At 31.8% G+C, this 18,687-nt stretch overlaps 1 protein-coding gene across 1 annotated transcript in view; it reads right to left on the minus strand.

The window, feature by feature from the left end:
* Positions 1–18,687, minus strand: part of LOC111715451 (centaurin-gamma-1A) — a 48,829-nt gene that overhangs the window by 2,494 nt on the left and 27,648 nt on the right. Inside the window, exons 4-11 of the mRNA XM_023490775.1 lie at positions 18,388–18,442; positions 17,522–17,597; positions 15,595–15,696; positions 13,964–14,105; positions 7,803–7,937; positions 7,342–7,447; positions 6,561–6,615; positions 6,132–6,185 (exon numbers count right to left, since the gene is read on the minus strand). Coding sequence (XP_023346543.1) covers positions 6,132–6,185; positions 6,561–6,615; positions 7,342–7,447; positions 7,803–7,937; positions 13,964–14,105; positions 15,595–15,696; positions 17,522–17,597; positions 18,388–18,442 — 725 coding nt within the window. The remainder of the gene's footprint in view (positions 1–6,131; positions 6,186–6,560; positions 6,616–7,341; positions 7,448–7,802; positions 7,938–13,963; positions 14,106–15,594; positions 15,697–17,521; positions 17,598–18,387; positions 18,443–18,687) is intronic.

Here is an 18,687-nt window from a genome sequence, read left to right on the forward strand (position 1 = left end):
TCAACACCCTGTAAAAAGGAGCAGTTTTTCAAGACAGTAGGAAGGAAAAGGAAGGAAAAGACAGGAAAAAAAGGAAAAGGAAGGAAAAGGAAGGATAAGGAAAGAAAAGGAAGGAAAAGGCAGGAAGGCATGAAAAGGTAAGAAATAGAAGGAAAAGACAGGAAAAAAAGGAAAAGGAAGGAAAAGGAAGTAAAAAGAAGGAAAAGGAAGGAAAAGGAAGGAAAAGGAAGGAAAAGGCAGGAAGGCATGAAAAGGTAAGAAAAGAAAGGAAAAGACAGGAAAGGGCAACGATGAAACAATCAACCTCAAAGGGACTGTAGGATTAATTTAATGTGACCATTCATTTGTAGCGTGGAAACAATGGGAAAGATATTTTCGATTTTCCCTCTTTTAAAAAGTGTTGAATTCTGTGATATGTGTTCTTTTATTCTGCTGCATAAAATCCCCGGCATGACATTTTTTATAGAAAACCACAATTAGAAATTTAAATTTAAAAGAAACCGTTGTGAATCGGACATTCTCTTTCATAAATGGATTGTCACTTTAAACTATGTCTCCCCTTGTTACCATAATTACACCCAAGGTTTTAAAAATTAGCATTTTCATTATTCAACAATTAAATTTATACAGATATAAGGGCTTCAAGTGTTTAACTTAAAGAGAGTGTTTGTGAATAATGAAAGGGGGTATAGGCTTACGGCGAAAAATAAGCTTTTTTGATCACTACTAATCTTACTTCTATCTGTTGCGTATATAAGGAGAAAATTGTTAAAAACTAATCGTACGGATTTTGATTAACATTCAAGTTTTTCCATTTAAAGGGTTTCACAGAATTCTTAATTCAAAGTTGTACACTGTAGAGGGAATAAAGACACCCCCCCCCCCTTCAATTTTGTCTATAATGTATACAAATAAGTAATAACATAAAAGTGTACTATTTAACGAAAGAAATATATGAATTCACAAATTCGAGAAAAATTAAGATCACGTGATCAACCTCAACATCTTGATTTGAGATCACTTGATCAACCTCAACATCTTGATTTGAGATCACTTGATCAACCTCAACATCTTGATTTGATTTTTAAGCTCCTGTGAACTAAATTCAATTTAAAAATAAATAGATTTAATTGTTTCATTTTCAAGATGAACTTGACCTCAACAAGATCGGATAGATTTACGCCATTTCATCTTCCAATGCGACGGTTGAACTATTGATAATATTGATTATAAGTATTATTTGTCACTTTTGGACCCCTTTTTTGATGGCTATATGATTTTTAAAGTACAGTATGCAAATTCCATTAAACTTTTTAGCAGAATTTAACCCAGATTTTCTTTTTAAACAATGCTTTTGTGTAAAGTTTCATGTTATACCTTAAAAATGAGCATTCGAGAATCTTAGCAAAACTGATCACTTTGAAATGTTTTAAACAATATTTTTATCTATTTTCACTATTTTTACTGATATATTATATTTTATATTGTGGTCCCACAATACTTCATTCCGACCAACTGAGTAGTCTTACTATGACTGGGGAGTGGGGAGTGCGAGCGGAGCCCTAGGTTCTGAAATCGGAGCGGAGCTCTGGGTTTAGAAGGTTCAGAAATCGGAGTTTACTGGATAGTGGATATCAATGATTTAATACCGTTCTCAGCGACCGGGGGGACGGATGAGGTAGCTGTATCCCTCCAGGGGATGAGAAACTAATTCATCCAACCATAAACACCAACAATCAGATAAAGTTACAGGAGAAGAATAGGATGAGAATCTAAAGGGTGTTAAAATAAAACCGTTTTCTAAAAAACGTTGATATAAATAAGAGTTATATAAAGCATTTTTTCTTAATGAACATTCACTACAAATAAAAAGAAGAAAAACGTGATTGAAAAAACCTAATTTATTCTAACTTTGAATTTAAATTTCCAATGATTAAGTTTTATTTTCAACACCCTGTAAAAAGGAAATTGGAATCAAGATTTTAAAAAGAACATATGAGAATCTAAAGGTATCATAACAATCAGAGAAAATTAAAAAGCAACAAGAGATATTTTCAAATGTGAAGTAAACATATTTTCCTTGTTCAAACTTGAATCAATGAATATGTTTTCGTGAACAACAAACAATCTATTTCTAACAAACAAATAAAAAACCAGCAAAGAAAGTAAACAAAAATTTGTTTGTTTCCAGTTTTTAAATCCTTCATTGTTTGTCCTTAAAGGGACTGGAGACATTATTTCAATTGCCATGGTCCGATTCACAACAGTAACCTTGAAACCTTTGTCATATCAAGGATGATAAGAGATATCCTTGCATTTTTATCCATTCGCGATTATGGCTACTTGCGGCTTTGTGCGACAGAATCAATGAAGACATTGTCAAAATTTCAGATAGAAAAACGACAATATCTTTCTCATTATTGCTGCGGAAGACATGCCACTCGAAAAATGAAATTTGAAATTAAGTCTTTAATATACAAACTATTTATCTTCTGCAGAAAATAAGAAAACTCATAAAATATCTAACTAAAAAATTCGGATAATTTGACAAGAAAAAGTTAGAATAGTTGGTTTTAATTCGTAAATGCTGCAACATGAAACATCTTGCAAATGCAGTTAAACACAAATCCGCAAATAACTGTCTTTCCAGATGACAGTAAAAATACATATTCACCTTTCAACTTAATCCTAACAGTAAAACAAAATTGGAGGATTAAAAAGAATTTGTTGCTACCCCCCCCCCCCTCCGGGCTAAATACTCCAATACAATGCTTTACAATAAACCAATTTATCACCAAGCAGTAGGCAGTAAGCATACGACAATTAATAATACTATTTGGCTCTAATCCTTGGCCTCTAGGTATAACATTTCTGCAAATATTAAAGGGAATTTTATTGCTTTTATGATGAACTAAAGGGACAGTCGGCGAAATTACAAGAGACCCTCCGTTTAAAAAGATGCATGTTCATTGCCCAATTCACAACAGTACCTTTTGAACTTCAATCTGAGTAACATTTGGAAAGATAGAAAGATCTATCTATCTATATATCTATCTATGGATCCATCTATCTATCTATCTATCTATCTATGGATCTATCTATCTATCTCTATTAAACATAATTTAACTCTCTTCTTAATCTATTCTTTATTCACTTATCCTCCCACCATCAATCAATTCATCAATCAAATTATTGATAGTTGCATCCATCCAACCTATCTGTCTATCAATCTATTTTTTGATTAATTGTATCTATCTATTTCACTACTTACCTATTAATATATTGATATATTTATCTATCAATTTTTCCATCAACTCTATTTATTTTTTTTATCTTTTTATCAACTCTTATCAATCTATCTTACCATCAATAATATCTATCTATCAATACATCTTTCCACCAACTCTATTTATTTATTTATCTATCTTTCTATCAACTCTATCAATCTATCTCTACATCAATTTCTATCAATACATCTTTCCATCAACTTTCTCCATTTATCAATCTATCTTTCCATCGATTCTATCGGTTCTATCAATCTATCAATCTATTAATCTATCAAGCAATCGATCTATCTATATATCAATCTATCTATCGATCTATCAATCTATCTATCCATCCATCCATTAATCAATTTATCTATCAATCTATCTTTCCATCTCTATCTCACTGCTTTTCTATCCATCCTTCCCTCTAAAACATATTTTTCTATCTCCTCTATCTCTCTTTCCGAATATGTCGATGCAAATTTTCCTATTCCCCGAATTATCAAACTTAAATCAGTTTTATCGATTTCTGATAAAATATCGACTACGGGCGTTTCTTGGAATATTATTGCTAAATGTATAAACTGTAATATGAATTATAACCCCAAGTATATAATTGCTGTATGTCAGGAATATATAAGGCTAGTTTGATGAGGAAGGATGGGGGTGGGGGGCAGGGGGTGGCTAAAATGTCCATATGTGACACTTGTTTTCCAAAATGTTTTAGATTCTTTTTTGGAAAATGTAATGGAGAAAAGCTGCGTTTTTTTCTAAATTTAGTTAACCAAATTGAACTCAATAATTACGAATAAGTACGTTTAACAGTGTAGAATACAATACAACAAATTAAAATTTAATTTCAATAATTTAAATGAACTTTTATCTATTTTCGTTACCTTTCTGTGGGTTATAAAAGTTTTCATCCTTTTGTAAAGCATAAAACTCAGTTTTAGACTAATATTAATCAACATATCAACAAACTAATGGGATTGCATTTTTAAAAAGTTTCTAGAAATTAACTCACAAAATTAATAAATAAAAACATAATTTAAAACATAGTTAAAAAACATAAAATAAAAAAAATATAAGAGTGGGTTTGATTTTGAAAGTTTTTTTTAAATTTTTTTTCAGAGCCTTCACAAAATCTAAGATTTATTTTCTAAAAATGGCTCTTTGTAAGATTTTAAAAGCAAAATTGAACTGACCGAAGAAATAAGGCATAAATGAAAATCGAAATAAAAAGAATTAAAAAAATATCAGAAAGCTGTATTCACGGATTTCACAGATTCAAATTTAAAGTTTGATCTAAAGTTTTCGATTTCAGCAGTTGTTGATTAGCGTCTTTTAAAATCAAAAGTTTCTAACTCAGTTAATTTCTAAGAGGATATGATTAAAACTCCGGTACAAGATTGCTTGTGTCGCATCTAACCTAGACTGAGTAAGATATCAACCCACACCATCATAGGCTTGACAATTATAGGAAATTCAACAGGGAAATTTTTTTTCACATTTCAATACAAAATTCTAATTTTTTATTTTTTCATATTCTCGAAAAAAAAGGAGATAGAAAAAATCTTTTAAATTGGTAAAAACCGCTTACATAAAAACTCTAAGATTTTTTGATGTGAAAATTTTTTTTTAAATATTTTTTTTCAACACCCCTGGTGTAACTTGGTAAGGACACCTACGCCTAATAAATACTAAGAAACCCAGATTTCCCGGTTAGTCTTAAGCTCTTGCTTTCCAGCTAATAGATAGACAGATAGATTTATATTTTATTGTATAGATAAATAGATAGATAGATAGATAGATAGATAGATAAATAGATAGATAGATAGATAGATAGATAGACAGACAGAGAGATAATTGAACAGGTATTTAAAGAGATAAATTTATAGATACATAAATAGATAGGATAAGAAAATAAACAAATAGTAAAATAGAAAAATGGACTTTTAAATAATTAGACAAAAAAGTATGTTCAGATATAGATAGAAAGATAGATAGATAGATAGATAGATAGATAGATAAATAGAAAGATAGATGGGAGAATATTAGGATTTATTATGGGTGGAATTAACTGACTTAATAGCGAGGTACAGACATTATAGGTATAGAGATATCAACATAGATAGATAGATAGATAGATAGATAGATATTCAATGAACAGGTTTTTTTTTTCATTACATCTCATGGAAAAGTAATTTTCAAAAAGGGAATATTTGCAAATTATTTTTTTTTACATTTTATGATCTGAGTTCGTTCCCTTTTTATATTTAAAAACCTTCTATGATACCTTGTAAATAATTTCAATATTTTGTTGTTATTGTTATGCATTTTGATGGTTATATTATCGTTAGAACTGAAGAGGGTTTATATCGAAATTCATATTTTTTATTGTATTTGGAATTAACGCCTACTTTAATTAGTCTAAACGTGGTTTGGATCAACCCCTAATCTAAACCATTTAAAAGTTTCAAAATGGGGAGGGGGGGGGGGTCATAATTTCAAATATTACGGGTTGGTCGGGTATTGGTAACATAATTACATACAAGTTTATGTCAACGCAATGCTTTTTCAAAACCAGTGCTTAGGATCCATTTCTGTACGATACAGTTTAATCCGGAAACGGATAAAAATAATGGACCCAGATCCGGATTATTTAAAAAAAATTTACTGATTTATTGAATAAACGAAATTTTTTTAAATTTTTTTTGCTTTTCTTTTGCTGAACCCTTCAGAGCATTAGAAAGTTTTTGTACTTTTTTATTTGTAAAATTTTGAGATTTGAATTCCATATTTATAATTTACTAACATTCGTTGTTTAATAAACTATAGTTCTGTCCCCCTGTATCAAAAACTGACCTTATTGGAGGTAAATGAATTTTGATGAGGAAGTATGTGAGCGGGTGAGTGAGGCTGAAAAAGAAAACATTTTAGTTTTTAAACTTTTTTTTCAAATGTCTTTAGATAAGGAACACAGTGCTCGGGAGAAAAAAAGAAAAATAATAAAATATTTAAACTTCTTTTGTTTGTTTTTAACCATATTTTGTTTGTTTTTGTTTTCAATAATGTACAATTATTTTTGTTTTCCACTTGTTCAAATGCATACTATTTCCCATAATTTTTCGACCCAAAAAAACATGATAAAAATTTAAAATAATTTCTCCCGAAACAAGCTCAAGCAATAGCTTCTATTTTGTTTACTTTTAGTATGGTTGAATAAACATAAAACTTAAAAAAAATATAAAAATGTTCTCATTAAAACTTTTTAAAATAGAAAAAGCTTCTTACCTGGTAGTTATTCCCAGCAGGTGAGTGAGATTGTTGTATTATTGCGTTAGCGTACCTTAACAATAAAACAATATAAAAGAAATATTTTATTTTAGAATTTAAGTTGTTCTGAAAAGACTTACAAGCCTTGCCAGAAAAATTAGAAATAAAATAAAAATTGAATAAGCGTGTTTCTTCTGAAGCCGCCCCCCCCCCAAAAAAAAATATACACATATTTATCTACATATAAATTTGGCTTGTCTGTCTGTCTGTTTGTTTGTTGTATCCAATAAACGTCGAAAAGGCTGAACCGATCGGGCCCAAATGTTGTGTGGGACCTCACGTGACCTATGGAAGGTTTATGAATGATCAAAATTTTAAAAATTTCTGCTTAAAAGTTTTTTATTTTTGTAAGATTTTGAAAATGCGCGAAAAAAATATAATGAAATTCGCAAACTTTTTTGTTTTTGTTTTATACTGTAAAAAGAGAAGATGCTCACAGATAAAGCCACAGTTACAAGTTGAAATAGACGATGGGCGCGAAGCGCCCTAAAAGCCTAGTTTATTCAAAATTGAACAAGAAATTTTGAGATTTCACAGATTTTTCGGATTACATTGGCGGATTTCAAAATTTTTTGTTTAAATCGGATGTTTTTGAGGCAAAACTTGTAATCATCAATATAAACCTTACATGGGATGTGATTCACAACAACAAAATGTGAACATTTGGATAATTTTGAAGCCAAAAAAGTCCTGGGAAGAAAACACATTGTAAAATAAGATGTGTAATTGTCCCGCCTACCCGTTGGTTGGTGAGGACATGTATGTGGTGAAGGGGCGTGGCATGAAGCTGGTGGGCGTGGTTGGTCTTGAACCCAATCCCTTTACTTGAACTATCTTCTGACACGCTGAAATATTTTTACAATTTAAATACTAATAAATAATGTGATTAAAAATTGAACAGAAAATACAATTTTTTTTACAATTTTCTACAATTTTGTACAATTTTATAAGTTTTCAGTGTATTTTTTATAATTTATTGTAATTCTTATATAAATAGAGCATTCATATTCCATGTAATATTCAACTTTATCTTTATCATAAAGTATGTTAGAATTAAAATAAATATAGAGCTTGAAAAAATTACTGATTCACAATAGCAAGGCAAACAGAAAGATTCAAATAAAAATCGAATTAGAAAATTGATCGTGAAATAGATGTGTATCAACAATATAAAACGGTGAGTATTTTGTATCAACTTACCATCCTGGAAAACCCGCTCTACATTGAGTCCGTAGGTGGCGCAAGTCTCGTAGTACGCGCATCTTTTCAGGTCCATTGCCAGCTTACGCGCTCGCGCATCTTCTATTATCCGAGGATTGTTATCACAGATCCCGTCTAGAAATTAGAAAATAATAATATTATTAAAATACGTTGAAATGCGCCAAAATAACTTCTCTGCTGCACTGTGTAAAGTGTACACCGTGAAATGTACAGAGGAGAAATATGCGCGGGAAAAACCGGTTCACCGTACAGTGGACACATGTAAGAATTCAACAAATGATCGAAACTTTTTTGTTCCCAAATATAAATTAAACTGAAAAGTTAGGAAAATAAAATAAAAAGGTGTAGCGCTGATTTTTTTTATTCATTTTACATTTCTAGTTCATTATATTTTTCAACAAAAAGGAAGCACGGCTAGATTTTTTAAAATTTATGATCATAACAAAAAATTGATTTTTATTCATTTCTAAGATGATATTTAAGAAGAGAGTTCTATGAACGGCACTGCAGTGTATGTATTGCGTATTTTATTTCCCCAGAGAATCCCAAATAAATATAAAATGAGAAGAATAAGATTATTCTGAACATGTATTTATACAAAAACAGATCCAAGCCTCAGTGTAAAAGCTGCAGTAAGAAGAGCGGGGTAAAAACTGTCCTAAATCTAAGATTTGATTGTTCCAAGACATACGGATACCATTCTAGAAACTACCATTCTATAAACTACCATTCTAGATACTAACATTCTAGATACTACCATTCTAGATACTAACATTCTAGATACTACCATTCTAGATACTAACATTCTAGAAACTACCATTCTAGAAACTAACATTCTAGAAACTAATATTCTAGAAACTACCATTCTAGAAACTACCTTTTTAGAAACTACCGTTTTAGAAATTACCATTCTAGAAACTACCATTCTAGAAACTACCATTCTAGAAAGTACAATTTAAAAAACTACCATTTTAGAAACTATCATTCTGGAAAGTACAATTGAACAACTACCATTTTAGAAACTAACATTCTAGAAGTTACAATTCTAGAAACTACCAAAAACTACCATTTTAGAAACTAACAATCTAGAAATTACAATTCTAGAAACTACAAGTCTAGAAACTACAATTCTAGAAACTGTAGTTCACTTAGCTATCAATGTCTAAACCCGGACACAATCTCGTCAGCTATCAAATGTCAACCAGGATACGAGCTCGTAATTGATCAACGCCAAACTAATGGGCGCGATCAGCTATCAAGTCTACACGGACGAAAGCACTAAGCCAATCAATGCCAAACTAATGGGCGCGATCAGCTATCAATGTCTACACGGACACAATCACTAAGTCGATCAACGCCAAACCAATGGGCGCGATCAGCTATCAATGTCTACATGGACACGAGAACTAATTCGATTAATCGAAATACACTTCCCCCTCTCTATCTCCAGACTGTTTAATAATCAAATTCATGTTTATAGGATTCCCCCCCACTAGCCTTTTCTAAAACGAGTTCGCTGAAAAAGAGGTATTTTTAACATTTTGAGTTTAATATTCACAAAAATTGTTCGTTCTTTTATATTATCAATGTCATATGTTTCCCTTTTTTTCTTCAGTTTTAAGCCCCCTCCCCCCATATATTCAACCCTCTAAATTTCTTACCAGAAGAAATCAGTTCTAACATACCCCGCGGCTCTGTAGACGAAATAACAAAAACTACTGTAGACAATATTAAAAACATGAGAATTGTCGGGAAGATTGAAACCAACTAAAATTTTGGGATTAATTGAAATTCATTTTTTAAGTTTTTCATTGAAAACGTCCAAGTGGCGTCTGAAAAATTTATTTGACTGCATACTTACATAATAAATATATTATATAGAGTATTTTCAACTTTTTTCCCGTTTAAATATAGATTTTAGATGTTTAAATATATATTTCTTCCAAGACAAAATGTTTCATTGGTCTAACCCAATCATCAGTTGGAATAAAAAAATATATATATGTATCTAATATGTATATATATATTCAAAATCTATAGCGTAACACCTGCGGACCACGGAGTTTAATAATGATCAGAGACCCAAATAATATTAATGATTTGAAATACTAGAATTTGGCACCGAAANATTTGAAAAGTGTCTCATCAGGGGCAGATATTCTCCACGTTGATCAATCCCTGTAAAAATATTTGTATGAATGAAAAAAAAGGAAAAAAGGAATTCTTAAAAACTGCATTTTTTTTGGGTGGGGGGTTAATATTTGAAAGTAAATCCCCCTGACCCCTCTTCCAATATTAAACGAGGGTGGGAAGCACACTGGAAAAACAAGTCTGGGAAAATGAAACTGTATTTAAAATAATTTATAATTGTAGTATTTGACCGAAGCTATATAGGGGTATATCCCAGGATAAGAGTTAGGGGATATATCCTGATTTTAAATATTATTTTATCAAGGAAAAAACTGATTCGAAGAATCAATAAAATCATTTCAATTTGGTTAAATCGGAAACAGTAAAATCTGCTTCTAACCCAGCCTCTACTCACTCCAGTGCTTGAAGGGACAAAAAGCGTAATTTCAAGTAACCGTCCATTTGAAGACTGATCTGTTCTATTCACAACGGTACTCTTAAAATCTTTACCTAATTCAAGTATGCATTAGATATCTATGTTTATGATCATGAAAACTGATTATTTCTAAATTGTGGTTTCTCTGCAAAATTGACTTGCGAATTTCTACTGCAGGAAATCCATGGCGACATTATCAGAATTAATTACTTTTCAAGCTGGATAAACTTCGTTATCTTCTACATAATTTCTCAGATAAAGGTTTTAATGGTATTGTTGTAAATCGGGCATGGCCATTTTTGTTAATGGCGGGTCACCTGAAATTAAAGTCAGTTAGTAAATTAACTGTTTGTAAAAGAAGTTTCATGCTGGGTTAAACTAGCGTTATCTAAATCATCTGAGCGTAGAAATATTAAGCAGAACATTTTCTTAAAAATCAAAATCTAATATTTGCGAAAAATTGGTTTAAAACTCGTAACACCATAACGCAATTAAGAACAGTTAAAATATTTTAGCGTCAGGACCCCCCCCTCCCCCCACTCCCTCCCATTCAATCATTACTAGCCCATACATTTAGACAAATTTCAGAGAATTTGATTTTAAACTTGAAAGAAAGCCTGAATTCAAATTGAAAGGGCTATTTTAAAATTCTCCGTGTATGCTACGTATACATTTTACAGAAGTAGATATAAATGGTGGGTAAATCAGGGGGTTATTATAGTTAAAAAACGACCCACAAATGCGTAAATCTTTTGCGTATTTAAGTTACCGATATGAGCACGCTTTATCCAGAGGTTTCTCAGCTTTTTCGCCTGTGCTAAGTAAACCAATAAAACGGTATATTTGTATGTACGCATTTGAAGCGTGTCCGTATTTAAATTACCCCCCTGCGTATATTTGCTGATCTTAGAGTGCACCCACATACGCATCTATATATATATTTACTTTGTGGGTCTTTCTGTTTGTTTTGTTTGTTTGTATCAAATAAACGTCCAGGCGGCTAAACCGATTGGGCTCAAATTTTTGAGGCCCGATCGGTTCAGCCGTCTGCTCAAAATTTCAAAATTTGTTTTAAAAAATTTAGATTTTGGTAACCTTCTTACAATCCACAAAAAAATTAAATAAATCCTCGAAATTTCTTTGCCTACTATTTTATATTGTACGAGGAGAAAATGCTCAAAGTTGAGAGTTGAAATAAAAGAAGGGCAAAGGCCCCTGAAAACCTAATAATTGTGTACTGTATAAATGTGTAAACTCTTCCCTGCGTACTGTATAACTGCGTAAAACCTACCCTGTGTACTGTATAAATGCGTACAACCTACCCTGTGTATTGTATAAATACGTACAACCTACCCTGTGTACTGTATAAATGCGTACAACCTATCCTGTGTACTGTATAAATGCGTACAACCTACCCTGTGTACTGTATAAATACGTACAACCTACCCTGCGTACTGTTTAACTGCGTAAAACCTACCCTGTGTACTGTATAATTGCGTAAACCCTACCCTGTGTACTGTATAAATGAGTACAACCTACCCTGTGAACTGTATAAATGTTTAAGCCTACCCTGTGTACTGTATAAATGCGTAAACCCTTCCCTGCTTACTGTTTAACTGCGTAAAACCTACCCTATGTACTGTATAATTGCGTAAAACCTACCCTGTGTACTGTATAAATGCGTACAACCTACCCTGTGTATTGTATAAATACGTACAACCTACCCTGTGTACTGTATATATGAGTACAACCTACCCTGTATGAATGAGTAAAACCAACCCTGTGTACAGTATAAATGCGTAAAACCTACCCTGTGTACTACATAAATGCGTAAAACCTACCCAGTGTACTGTAAAAATACGTAAGCCTACCCTGTGAACTGTATAAATGTTTAAGCCTACCCTGTGTATTGTATAAATGCGTAAAACCTACCCTGTGTACTGTTTAAAAGTACAACCTACCCTGTGTACTGCACAAATGTGTAATCCTACCCTGTGTATTGTATAAATGCGTACAACCTACCCTGTGTACTGTAAAAATACGTATAACCTACCCTGTGTATTGTATAAATGCGTAGAACCTACCCTGTATGAATGCGTAAAACCTACCCAATGTACTGTATAAATGCGTAAACCTACCCTGTGTACTGTATAAATGCGTACAACCTATTTGGCTCTAATCCTTGGCCTCTAGGTATAACATTTCTGCAAATATTAAAGGGAATTTTATTGCTTTTATGATGAACTAAAGGGACAGTCGGCGAAATTACAAGAGACCCTNGTACTGTATAAATGCGTAAACCTACCCTGTGTACTGTATAAATGCGTAAACCTACCCAATGTACTGTATAAATGCGTAAACCTACCCTGTGTACTATATAAATGCGTAAAACCTACCATGTGTACTGTATAAATGCGTACAACCTACCCTGTGTACTGTATAAATGCGTACAACGTACCCTGTGTACTGTATAAATGCGTAAACCTACCCTGTGTACTGTATAAATGCGTAAACCTACCCTGATTACTGTATAAATGCGTAAACCTAGCAGTGTACTTTATAAATGCGTAAAACCTACCCTGTGTACTGTATAAATGCGTACAACCTACCCTGTGTACTGTATAAATGCGTACAACCTACCCTGTGTACTGTATAAATGCGTACAACCTACCCTGTGTATTGTATATACGAGTACAAAAACCTACCCTGTGTACTACATAAATGCGTAAAACCTACCCTGTGTACTTTAAAAATGCGTAAGCCTACCCTGTGAAGTTGTGAACTGTATGAATGTGTAAGTCTACCCTGTGTATTGTATGAATGCGTAAAACCTACCCTGTGTACTGTTTAAAAATACAACCTACCCTGTGTACTGTATAAATGTGTAAGCCTACCCTGTGTTTTGTATAAATGCGTAGAACCTACCCTGTGTACTGCTTAAAAGTACAACCTACCCTGTGTACTGTATAAATGTGTAAGCCTACCCTGTGTACTGTAAAAATGCGTAAACCTACCCAATGTCCTGTATAAATGCGTAAACCTACCCTGTGTACTGTATAAATGCGTAAACCTACACTGTGTACTGTATAAATGCGTACACCTACCCTGTGTACTGTATAAATGCGTAAACCTACCCTGTGTACTGTATAAATGCGTAAACCTACCCTGTGTACTGTATAAATGCGTACAACCTACACTGTGTACTGTATAAATGCGTACACCTACCCTGTGTACTGTATAAATGCGTAAACCTACCCTGTGTACTGTATAAATGCGTAAACCTACCCAATGTACTGTATATATGCGAAAACCTACCCTGTGTACTTAAACCTACCCTGTGTACTGTATAAATGCGTAAACCTACCCGATGTACTGTATAAATGCGTAAACCTACCCTGTGTACTATATAAATGCGTAAACCTACCCTGTATACTGTATAAATGCGTAAACCTACCCAATGTACTTTATAAATGCGTAAACCTACCCAATGTACTGTATAAATGCGTAAACCTACCCTGTGTACTGTATAAATGCGTAAACCTACCCTGTGTACTGTATAAATGCGTAAACCTACCCTGAGTACCGACTAGAATAAGAGGAATCTCCTGTATATTCCTAAACTGAGACATCTTGGCGTAGTAGTTGTAGATGGCGGAGAAACTGCTGTCGTTCTCCAAGCTGAACACGAAGATGATCGCATCAACCCAGCTCGTAAACTAAACAGAACATTTTTTAAATATTATTTTTGTAGTATTTTAATATATTTTACACACGAGCAGAAAAATTGTTTTATTTAATCTTATTTAAAACAAAAAAGGAGAATACTTGATTATGAACATGATCACAAAACGTTTCAGAATATCAATATTTGGAAAATTCTGGATTAAAAATATTTAAACCTTAATAAAAATCGGTATGTTAGTCAGTTAATTTTTCTTCTTTATTTTTTGGTAAAACTTTTTTTTCAAGAAAAGAAACAATTTTAAAGAAAACAGAAAGAGATTTTTGTTTGAGCCGTCAATATAGAGATACATGAGTGCTGAAGGCTGATATCTGAAAGGCAATATCATTCGGATTTAGGATGCCGGGGAACAGTATTTCTTTCAGATCTTATAGATCTATTTCTACTACAGGGTGTCCCAACAAATCAAATCAAATCATGTTCTTAGGGAGTCCTACTTTCCACACCTAAACTTAAAATGAATATACAAGAAACGTTTTGAGGATCCCCCATAGATACATGGCACCCATTGTTTAATTTAACCCTTTATCTTAGTAAGATTAGAAACAAAAAGTGGCCTTTTTATCAGCTTCATTCAACGATCAATGTTTACATAAATAGTTTAATGTATATGTTCAAAGATTGTCATCCATTGTCATTTTTATTGGGATAACCTGTATTTTACTAAATCATTTTTAGTGGGACAACCTGTATCTTACATTATCATTTTTAGTATGACAACCTGTATCTTAGATACTCATTTTTATTGGGACAACCTGTATCTTACAAATTCATTTTTAGTGGGACAACCTGTATCTTAGATGATCATTTTATTGGGACAACCTGTATCTTACAAATTCATTTTTAGTGGGACAACCTGTATCTTAGATGATCATTTTATTGGGACAACCTGTATCTTACAAATTCATTTTTAGTGGGACAACCTGTATCTTAGATGATCATTTTATTGGGACAACCTGTATCTTACAAACTCATTTTTAGTGGGACAACCTGTATCTTACAGGATTTATGTGAAACGAAATTCTACACAATATAAAGTACTTTTCCTCAACAAAATTTGTTCATTACTAACTTGGAAAAAAGGCAATTTTTATACAAATCATTGTTTGTACAGAAAACAAAAAATCCACTTAATTTTTTTTTTTTACTTATTCACCCCTCTGCTTATTGATGACGTTATATTAGAAGAAATCTGAAAATGATCCATGAATCTACAAACATGCAATTTGATATTCAGATTTCAGAGCAATATTTTCCGTTACACAAGTAAACTTGCATTTTTTATGTAAATTTCCAAATATTTTTTTTAAGGATAAAAGGGCGGAGTCAGAGGGAGGAATCTTCCCAAATTTTACAATATTTTAATATTTCCATATTTAAACATTTTAATTTTTCAACTTTTTTTAATTTTTCATAATTTGATATTTTTTTTCTATTTTTTCATTTCCTATTTTTTTCATTACCTGTAATTCTGGTGGTCCACCCTCATCTCTGATTAATAATAAATAACTTTGTCCTTCCACAACAACCTCCTTTTTAAACCTGCCTCCTTCAGGAGACTCCTCCTAAACAATAAGGAGGTAAAATGTCTACATAAATTACATATTTGCCCTTTTTTTTAGGGAACAATTAAAATTTTCTACCGATGAAACAAAAAAATTCGCAATTTTTTTTTTGAATGTTCGGAAAGCATTTATGCTTTGATCGAAAGAGGTTCGAAAATCAAAGATTTTTTACTATTTTTACATTAAATTTGTTCAAAACTGAATTAAAAAACCAGAAATCGATTTCCCATTGCTAAACAACAGATATAAATATTTTAATGTACACCCACAAAGGTTGAGACTTCAGAGACGACTGTACGGAACTTATACTGTCTTTCTTATATTCATGATTCCCTTCAACTCTGTAAACTTGTAAAAAGAGTTAAGACTTTACTTAAAACGGAAGACCTTAGAATCGTCATATCATAAGTGTTTCAGGTCGTCTTTACAGTCTTATCCTTAGTGGGTAACCCTGTAACATAAAAGACTTCTATAAAGAAGTCAAAGCACTTATTTAGTTCTCGAAAAGTTTGGATTCCGGGATTGAGTAATGACGTCGAACATGTTTCAAGGCGAATAGGATCAAATTACAGAACATTATCTACATTTACGGTATTCTCAAATATTTCATGATTCAGAATATCAAAAAAATCTAGAAATTAAAAAACAAATATTTTCTTTTTCATTTTAAGTCGGAAAATACACATTTATTTAAAAGTTCAAAGTATTCGCCTTGTTTGACAGTTATGATCTAATAGACGTCTTAAACGGCTGAACCAATCAAAATTTTAAAAAATTAAAAAATTTGTATTTTTTAAATTTAAAAAATCGTTGATAATAATCTTACGAAATCAGAACATTCTAAGCAAAATGACAGGGGTACATATTTTCAGGAATAAAAAAATTGACATCAAAGGGCAGCTTTTCACCTTTTTCGATACTTTTTATCAAAAAATATATTTATTATAAATTTTACTCGCTAAGAAACCCAGTGTTGCCCAGGTTACTCCCGCTGTTTACCCGCGCTTCGTCTTAAATTGCGATTAAGCTATTTTTCCTATAAAAGTCGACCCAGTTAACTTAGAATCTCTAAACCGAGCTGAAAACGTTCCCGTGGTTCTCCCAAGTTCCCCAATCAAAAGTTGAAGCATATAAGTTCCTGAGTTATATTCGGACATACAAAAATACAAAGAAACAGAGATTACTACTTTATATATATATCTATATATAAATTTGTCTGCCTGTCTGTTTGTTTGTATCCAATAAACGTCAAAACGGCTGAACCGATCGGGCCCAAATTTTTTATNATATTTAATATATATATTACCTGCATATAGCTGCCAGTAAGATATCTGTGTACAAGGGTAGATATTACTACTTTAAGTATATAGATATTTAATAAGATATTTAATATATGTATTACCTGCATATAGCTGCCAGTTAGATATCTGTGTACAAGGGCAGAGATTACTATTTTATGTATAAAGATATTCAATATATGTATTACCTGCATATAGCTGCCAGTAAGATATCTGTGTACAAGGGTAGATATTACTACTTTAAGTATATAGATATTCAATATATGTATTACCTGCATATAGCTACCTAGTAAGATATCTATATACAAGGACAGAGAAAACTACTTTATGTATATAGATATTTAATATATGTATTACCTGCATAGTGCATATAGCTGCCAGTAAGATATCTATGTACAAGGGCAGAGATTACTACTTTATGTACATAGATATTTAATATATATATTACCTGCATATAGCTGCCAGTAAGATATCAATGTACAAGGGCAGAGATTACTACTTTATGTATATAGAAATTTAATGTATACCTGCATATAGCTGCCAGTAAGATATCTGTGTACAAGGGCAGATTTACCACTAGACAAAGAACCAACTATCCCAAGTCTAAAATATTAAAAAAATCCTTTTAAATGAAAAAAGGGCGTCTGTCCGATTCACACAGTACCCTTCCAACATTTGTCTGTTACAAAATTATGGAGTTTTAAATCTGAAAATAAATTATTTTAATTTCAGTTTCTCTAAACTTGCGAATTTTAGCTGCTAAATAATAAAAGAAATTAACAGAATTTAACAAATTCACATAGGAAACAAAAATATTTTCCTAAGTGTGTTACACAGATAGAGAGGTTCTAAGGGTGCCATTATGAATAAGCCATCTCATTCTTCTATATTCTGAATTCATTTTGAAATAAAGAAAATTGTCCCTTTAAGTGGTACAGTTGCTTCACGTTAATAATTTTCTATTAGATTAATATCATGAAAAATTTAACACATCAAGAAAAAAATCAAGAATAGGCCAAAGAATGACAAAGATTGAAAAAGGTAAAAAGCATTAACATGATAAATCATAATTATTCAATTTTAAATATAACATTCTTTATTTAAGTAACATATATATCTAAAATATAGAGTAAATAAAACTGTCGCCCTAAACATTCTGTTAAAATTCTCTCTAGAATAAGAAAGAAAAGTTTTTATTTGAAAATGTAACAAAAAATATACAAAATTAAGTGTTTCTAATATATTCAAAACTTTCAAAAATTGAAGTTGTGGTCATTGTTCTACCAAATTTCAAAAAAAGCTAATATATCATCAAAATCAGCTTATCAACATTTTCATGATTATTATCAACATTTTCATTATTATTATCAACATTATAATTATTTTTATTTACCTTAAATCGGGAACTGTTCTGGATAAAGTCCACTCTTGAGAGTTCACAAACGAATCTGAAAAAAAAATCAGTCAGGTTTTTTTTATTAAAATTCTGTCTCTTCAAGCTATCTAAGAGCTAATCTAAAATGTCGTCTTTTTCAGCAAAGACGACCCAATATACAACAGCTTGTTTTGATTTAGACAGCTGGCAGCTGTACACAGCTGTCGTGACAGCTGTTCAAAATACCGACTTGAACAGCTGTCGTGACAGCTTTTACGAAACAAAAAGACGCTTGAGTTTTCTTCTCCTCCAAGCCCC

This window comes from Eurytemora carolleeae, unplaced genomic scaffold (assembly GCF_000591075.1).
Source record: "Eurytemora carolleeae unplaced genomic scaffold, Eaff_2.0 scaffold1717, whole genome shotgun sequence".
Taxonomy (NCBI): Eukaryota; Metazoa; Arthropoda; class Copepoda; order Calanoida; family Temoridae; genus Eurytemora; species Eurytemora carolleeae.